At 38.2% G+C, this 8,020-nt stretch overlaps 1 protein-coding gene across 3 annotated transcripts; it reads left to right on the top strand.

Annotated features, from left to right (window-relative positions):
• Positions 1 to 1,176: 1,176 nt before the first annotated feature.
• dnajc24 (DnaJ (Hsp40) homolog, subfamily C, member 24) lies at positions 1,177 to 5,941 on the top strand. 3 transcript variants are annotated; one of them, XM_023286187.3, is made up of 6 exons: positions 1,178 to 1,289; positions 1,558 to 1,699; positions 1,791 to 1,894; positions 4,115 to 4,250; positions 5,219 to 5,287; positions 5,607 to 5,941. In XM_023286187.3, exons 3-6 carry the CDS (start codon positions 1,793 to 1,795, stop codon positions 5,810 to 5,812), a joined length of 513 nt encoding a protein of 170 aa, XP_023141955.2. In that variant the 5' UTR covers positions 1,178 to 1,289; positions 1,558 to 1,699; positions 1,791 to 1,792; the 3' UTR covers positions 5,813 to 5,941. The 3 variants fall into 3 exon arrangements, with proteins under 3 accessions (XP_023141946.2, XP_023141955.2, XP_054863210.1); XM_023286178.3 differs by lacking the exon at positions 1,558 to 1,699 and having other exon boundaries at positions 1,177 to 1,289; XM_055007235.1 differs by lacking the exon at positions 1,178 to 1,289 and having other exon boundaries at positions 1,307 to 1,699.
• Positions 5,942 to 8,020: the final 2,079 nt, after the last annotated feature.

The raw sequence follows: 8,020 nt of genomic DNA, 5'->3' as shown, positions 1-8,020 counted from the left end.
TAATCAGGGTTCATACAGCTTTAAAGTTAAAAGTAGAATCAAAGCACATCCCAACACTTTCAATACCCAAAATCTCAAACACTATGCAGAGCGGCATGACTACAGTCACCTTTTCTCTCATGTTGCTTAGCTGTACAGTGGATGTGTTTACCACTTATCTTCAAGCAATGCTCTCAACAGGGAGAAATGATGATGGATATGAGGTGTCTGTTCCTTTCAAGTTCCAAACTTCTACTGTCTTTCCATAAAAATGTCTGTCCGGAGGAGGATGAAGCCAGGAAACTCCTGCAATTACATGTCTAAAAGTCATACTCTGACATGATGTTAATAGCTATGAATTGTTTTATTATGGCTGGTCGTGGTTCCCGTCAGAGGTTCAAGGATGGGTTCATTAAAACACACCACTTGGCATATACATATGCTGACCTTTCTACTCTAGATCTGTCATTCAAAAATGTTACCTGTTTGCATGAAATGGCAAAACGGGCAACTGCAGTTGGGTCATTCCAGTCATTCCAGAATTGGAGGACATTTGGGCTTCAAAATTTTTGAAAAATTAACCTTCTCTTTTACTGTTTTCTGCTCCATATTTATCAGTGTTTGTTTTCCAGAGTAATCTAAGGTAACAGGACAATCAGAATGTAAAACCTCAGAAGGGTAATAGGAATAATGAAGACCAGTGGACATTTTGCATGGTCTGTAAATTCACACATGGGATTTCTTCATCTTATCATGTTCAAAAAAATAAAAAAGCAACGATATTGGTATTGTTCTTTCAATCATATGCAATTCTGCGATAATCCAAAAAGCACTTAGCACTTATTATATGGGAAATAGTTGATGTTTATGATTTTTTTTTCTTGGAAATTAAAATAATCCTAGCATTAAGGCTGCAGATTGGTTCGATGTCACTCAACATGCTAGAACATCTGGACCTGGGATCTTTCTGTGTGGAGTTTGCATGTTCTCCTTGCTGGGTTCTCAACGGGTTCTTCATAGCTTCCTCCCACAGTCCAAAAACATGCTGAGGTTAAGTGGTGACTCTAAATTGTCTGTAGGTGTGAATGTGAGTGTGCTCCGACCCTACAGAGGGTAAAGCTGTGTACAGATAATGGATGGATGGAATCCTAGTATTATGTAAACCAACTGGCATTTATAGGGTTAAAATCCTAACCAGCGGAACTATAGTACGCGGGCCAAAAATGCAGCTTGTTTTCAGGGGCTTCATAACATCAATGAACACTATGTCGTCTCTTAGGTGGCATCGTTACTAGAGAATTATTATAAAGGTAAGTTCAAACCTAGGAATGCCCAAATTCGACAGAAAAAAGACTGAAAGAAAACTGAATGAAAGAATGTGTTGTTTTATGCGCTCTCGTTGCTAGCTGAATGACGGTATTCCCAGAGTTAGCCTGTCGGTATGTGTTCCTGCTCGGCTTAACGTAAAACCCCTTTCCTTTCCGCAACCCTTCTTTTTTCTCAAGCGGATTTCAAACTTACACTAACAAATTATTAAAGCTACGATAAACAACAGTCTAACCTAAGCTTCTGACCCAGTCACGGAGTACAACGCTGCGGGAAAATGCTGTGGGAAAAGTCATTTGGAGGCGACGAGCGTCTTTAGTGCGAGTTAGCGGAAACAAACGACCCGGTGAAAGAAACGAAGAGCATGTGCGCGCGCTGATCAGCCTTTTAAATGGTCTGTATTTATATAACGCTTTACTATACCGGAAACGATACCCAAAGCGCTTTACATTATACATCACATTCACACACTTGTACTGTTGCAGGAATGTGTGCAGCTTCAGAGAAGGACCTGTATGCTGTCCTGGGAGCCAGCCCCTGCGACACGGTACAGCAGCTCAGGCACAGATACCAGCTACTGGCCTTACAGGTAAACACGCCTCTCTGCCTGTGCCCGTTCCACATGGGGGGGTCATTTTCTCATTAAAATGTCAGCACTGCAACATGTGCATTCTACACAGTGTTTAAAGGTGCTGCAACATAAACACAATACAGACATGCATGCATTGTCATACTTGAGCAGTCCAGCATCGACTGTTGGTAAATGTGTGAGCAGAATCCGGTCGTTTCATCCTGGATAGGTGTCATACTGCGTCAAGATAGACATACCTATCTTTCCCAACAGAAAGGCTTTTACTATGCTAGCATCATTGGCAAAAGCAGTAGAAATATGAAACAAGACCTGTTGATTACTTGGATTCTTGCTTTCAATAATTGCTCAGTTACATGTAAGCCATTTTGGAATAAGCTTAAAAAATGCAACTGCCATACCTAGAGATGAGTTCTGAGGGGTTTTCTCAATAATAGGAGAAGGATTTTAAACATTATGAATGTTTCCAAATGTCTAAGACCCAATTTTATTTTATTTTTTTCTTGTTACCTGCTTAGCAAAATGACTACTTGTCAATGTTATTGGGTTTATGAATTACCTCTGATGTACAACTAATTTTGTACTCAGGAGCAGTGCTCCCCCCCTCCACCTCCCCATATCCTTATCCCAACTATCCTTGTCTAATGTCATGCTTTGCCTGTTTGCGGGTTTGTTTTTTTAGGTTCCTTCTCAGATTGAATTTCCCAACATTGGAGGTTTCATTTGGTACAACGAGCCTTTTTTTTTCTTTTACCCTCTGCTATCCCTACCCAGATCCCAACATGTCCTTTTTCTTTTTTTTTCTTCAAGAAAGGTGCGCGCAGCACTGCGCAGCAGCCGGAGCTGTCATTGGCAGGGCAGCTCAAATGAAATTTCGTTGTATATGAAAGTGTGCAATGACCAATAAAGATTGATTGATTGATTGATTGACATCTAATTAAACCCCTCACAGCAATGCAAACAAATTCTCTTGTGAAAATATTTGACCTTTCATGATATATTTGGACAAGCTAACGTTTGATCCTTTTTGATATAGTGTGAGGTCTTTTTGATGCAGGGTGAGGTGGTGTGCTTTAAAACAACCACCAAGAATTAGCTTTTTCAACCAGTTATTCAACAACGACATCAACAGATGATCTCAAAGAGATGTGTAGCTAGCAGGTAAAACTCTGTGAAGTGGGCTGACTTGGCTTCTAATCAAAACACTAGAGAGTCAAGACAAAGCCAAACATAAAGCAAGTGCAACAACACAAAACCTGGCAACTCAACAACTAAGGTGTAAGATCTAGTCTTGGCTGGCCTTGTGCTTGATCACTCTCTTTTTCTCTTCTCAGCTTCCTTCATCAATGTCCTCTATCTATCTGTCTGTCTGTCTGTCTGTCTGTCTGTCTGTCTGTCTGTCTGTCTGTCTGTCTGTCTGTCTGTCTATCTATCTATCTATCTATCTATCTATCTATCTATCTATCTATCTATCTATCTATCTATCTATCTATCTATCTATCTATCTGTCTATCTATCTATCTATCTATCTATCTATCTAAAACCATGATGAATTTTTGTTCTTTGATAAATTTATTACAGGTCTTTTGGAAATATGACATAATCTGCTCGGTCACAATAATACATACATCAATTTGAATTATTAGTGTTGGTGATGTGGAAAGTTGTGTTAATATAATTTTCTAAGTGGCTTGGCTTCTTCTAACTTCCCATGAGTGATTATGATTGACTGCAGCTGCTGACTCCTCTGAGCCAATTTAAATAGGGCCCATTTGATGCACTCATCAGACTCAGCCACAAATGCAATAATGAGTAAGTCGAAGGAGATCTGCATAGATGTGAAAATGCAAATCACGGACTAAAACAAGCCAGGAAAGTAAATTAAACTTTTGTTTACGACTGTATGTATCTGATTTGACTTAGCTGTAATAAATTGTATCAATTATGTATGCTTTCACGAAAGCAACAGTCCGATAAGTGGAGGTAGGTACATGGAGAATGTTATTTGTCAGTCAAATTATTTCTCCTGTTTCAAGCTAAAAACTATATCTACATGGTAGAAGATGATGAAATCCAGTTTCCGTTCTGTGTTATAATATATTCTGAAGGTACGGTGACGATATTTTACTCTTCAACAGTCTGAGTTTGACAAATCAAGTGGATATGTTTCAAAATTACAGTCTTTCTCATTTGAAATTTTGTGTGTGTGCTTGTCTACAGTATCACCCAGACCGTCTTGGAGGTCAGTGTTCTTCAGAGGCAGAGTCTGGTGTTAAGAAGTTTCTAGAAGTTGATGCAGCTTGGAAGATCCTTAGTGATGAGAACACTAGGAGACAGTATGATTTGCAGAAAAGAGGTGGGACTTTAGATTATGTTTATTTGGTTTAAAACTTGAGTTATTATTATTTATGTTAAAGTTTTAAATTGCTTTATGATCAAGCTGTGCCTAAAAACATCTGTAACGTTTTGACTCTTCTTGACTACTCAGTACAATGGTGTGTCATGTAAAATGGTCCAAAGATGAAGTGGAAATGTACAAGCTAATATAAACCCCTTTTAGACATGCACTTTGTTCTGTTAATCTGACAGAAATTTAATAAGTAGGCTGCATGTCTGTACTTGGAGTTGTGTGAAGCTCTTTAGGGAATGCTTTTTCCACATTTCAGCACCAACAGTCACAGAACACCTAATATACAGTTTGTTTGTTAAAATCCCAAAACAAAATATCTCTCTCTCATCAATTAGCCTTTCAACACCATTAGCTAACACAGTGTACCATTAGAACATGGTTCTGGAAATGTTCCTCTGTACCCTTATGTAGATATTTCGTTAAAAATCAGCTGTTTTTACTGTTAGAATAGTCATTTATCACGTTAACAATGTCTACATTGCATTTATGATTAATTTCATGTTGTTCTAATTTAAAAAAAAAAAATTATTCAAAAATAAGACATTTCTAAGTGACACCAAACCTTTGAATGGCACTATATATATATGTCTGTCTGTCTGTGTGTGTGTGTGTGTGTGTGTGTGTGTGTGTGTGTGTGTGTGTGTGTGTGTGTGTGTGTGTATATATATATATATTTATATATATATATATATATAGAGAGAGAGAAAATATATATACACACACACACACACACACATATATACATACATACATACACTCTCACTGGCCACTTTACTAAGTACACCTTGCTGTACCTAATGAAGTGTGGTGGGTTTTTTTTTTTTGTAGCCAGTACTGACATAAAAGTTACTTAATGTTAATTGTCTTCTTACTTCAACTGTGACTACAATAATCATGCATAAATACTTCTCCAGCACAGGAACTTAAACAGGATGGACCAGTCGACTCAACAGTTTGTCTTGAGGACATGACCTGGAACCAGGGTAATGACACAACTTGTCACTAAACACATACAAAAAATAGCTGCAGTTACCTTTCACATTTAAAGTGAGTTATTTCTTCCTTATCCATTGGAGCTCTGCACCAGCAGAACTCAAGTTTGATTGCAAGTTTAAGCCTGAATTCAACCATTTTTGTGATATTATAACTTGTTAATTTCACATTAAACCTTTCACTTAGTAATGTCATGTATGAACCACTGCAAAGTGGGACCTACATCATGTTCATCATCAGTGTTGGAGATTTATGTGATTAAGGCAGTTATGTCTTTTACGTCTAAATTGGGAATTTGCATTGTTTCAGATGAGTGTATATATACATATTACTGTCGCTGTGGAGGAGGATTCAGTGTCACTGAGGAAGAGGTGGACAAGGAGACACAAAGGGCACTGCACAATGATGAAGAGGAAGAATCAGAAGATGGACAAAACAGAGGAGTGGTTGTTGGCTGTGATACGTGTTCCCTCAGTGTGTACGTCACATGGCCATTGCAAAGACTCAAATGTTAAATAATATTTCTTTTTAAGGAATCCTTTGCCTTTCAACACTGCTACGTCTTACTAAATTAGCATGCAAACTTTTCCCTTTTTTTTAAAAGAGTGCAGCAAATCAATAAAGCATACTTTTTGATGATTTAAGTGGACGCTGTTCTGTTCCTTAGGTAGAATTTGTGTTGTCCATCACTTCTGTTTACATACTGGCAAAAAACAAAATGGCTCAGTGGTAGATGGTAAGGTTTTGCTGCAGCTGCACAGTTAATGTAACACTGACAATGTTTTTGCCAAGTACTTGTTCAAAAGGAATTGTTTAAATTGTCTGGTTTGACGTACTGTGTCCCCTGAGAGGACATGTATTGTGAATTGATACTTAATTGAGTTGAGTTTAATTGACAAACATCTAGATTTTATACCCAGTATACTGTATTTATACTAAAATGTAGCATAAAGTTGTTTCATATACACTACTGTTCAAAAGTTTGGGGCCTCTTAGAAATGTCTTGTTTTTGAAAGAAAAGCATTTATTTTTCAGTGAGGATAACATGACATCAACCAGAAATCCAGTAGACATTGTTAATGTAGTAAATGACTATTCTAGCTGGAAATGACTGATTTTTAATGGTATATCTACAAAGGGGTACAGAGGCCCATTTCCAGCAACCATCACTCCTGTGTTCTAATGCTATATTGTGTTAAGATAATCATGTTGAAAGGCTAATTGATGATTAGAAAACCGTTGTGCAATTATGATAGAAAAGCATTATGAATGAAAGTGAGTTTTCATGGAAAGCATGAAATTGTCACTGAACAATAGTGAACTAATATAAAGTCAGAGGTTAAAAATAATGACACATTAATCCAAGTGCAGTACACTCAGTTCAGTATTTATATAACAATGAAGACCTTTGTTCATAATTTATCCAAACTAAGTATAATATGTAAAAGTGTTATGTAGGTTTTTCTAGTATAGTGGTTCATATCTGAAAAAAAAAATATGTATAGAGTTAACCTGGAACAGTGTTTATCATTTTGTCACATAACTTACTGGAAATAAACTATACATTTGTAGAGTTGGGCTCAGGGACTTGCTATTGTAAAAGTTCCACATAAAAAACCCAAACCTTTCGTCAACTCAGTAAATCTAATCCACTGATCAACACTGGGATCACGAACACTGATAACTTAATAGTTTTGTGCAATTCCCCAAAATACACTTAGTGAAATCTTACCATTTCTATGTGTATGCCCATATACTGTATATTCACCGTCATCAGGAACTGAAACAAGAAAACCACCCTAGTGGCCAACTTAAAGCCAGTTGGACAGGTTTGCATCAATGTGGCACATACCAGGGAGGTGCTTTGTCTGCCCTCTTCTGTTCTGCATAAGTGATGAACCCCTTCAGCCAGGATCATCACAAAGAGTAGTTTGAGATACCAGTTACGAAGTAGAATGACCATCAGCCACATCCTCTACATGGATGACATTAAGCAATGCCAGAAATGAGGCAAGATGTTGACTCCCTGACCCATATCACCAGGATCTACAGCAACAACATTAGAAAGTAATTTGGACTGGACAAGTGCGGTCAGATGATACTGAAGAGGGACAAGATGATCACCAAAAGGGGTTGAAATACTACAAGGTCACTTAACAGATGTTCAGGACAGTTATTAAGTCAGCAACAGCCAAATACTTACAAAGCGTAAGGCAGATCCTGAAAAGTCAAGTGAATGGACAGAACAACATACGGGCCATCAACATATAGGCCCTGCCATACCCTTCTGGTATAGTAACCTGGCCAAAGGAAGAGATACAGACCACTGGCACCAAGACATGGAAGCTCCTCACAATGCATGGAGGGTTTCATGCCAAGTCCAGCACCCTCAGACTGTACACAAAGATAAAGGAGGGAGGCCAACACTAATGAGTCTTATGGCCATTATCTGGAATAAACAGCAAAAATCTGTGATGCTATGTGAATACCAAGGGCAGCAGAAACCCAATAATGAGGGACAGGAAGAGGAAGACTGACAAAAAAATTGGTAAATATCGATAAAAGCATTTCAGTGGTTGGAAAAAGCTGATCTGAAAGACAGCACAGAGGCACTAGTCATGGCAGCAGTAGAACAAGCGCTGAGCACAAGATCAATAAGGACCAGGGTCTACCACATTAGACAGGACTCAGGTGCAGGTTGTGCGAAGATGTACCTGAGACAG

This window comes from Amphiprion ocellaris, chromosome 3, assembly GCF_022539595.1.
Source record: "Amphiprion ocellaris isolate individual 3 ecotype Okinawa chromosome 3, ASM2253959v1, whole genome shotgun sequence".
NCBI lineage: Eukaryota > Metazoa > Chordata > Actinopteri > Pomacentridae > Amphiprion > Amphiprion ocellaris.
This window is presented reverse-complemented; position numbering and strand designations above follow the sequence as displayed.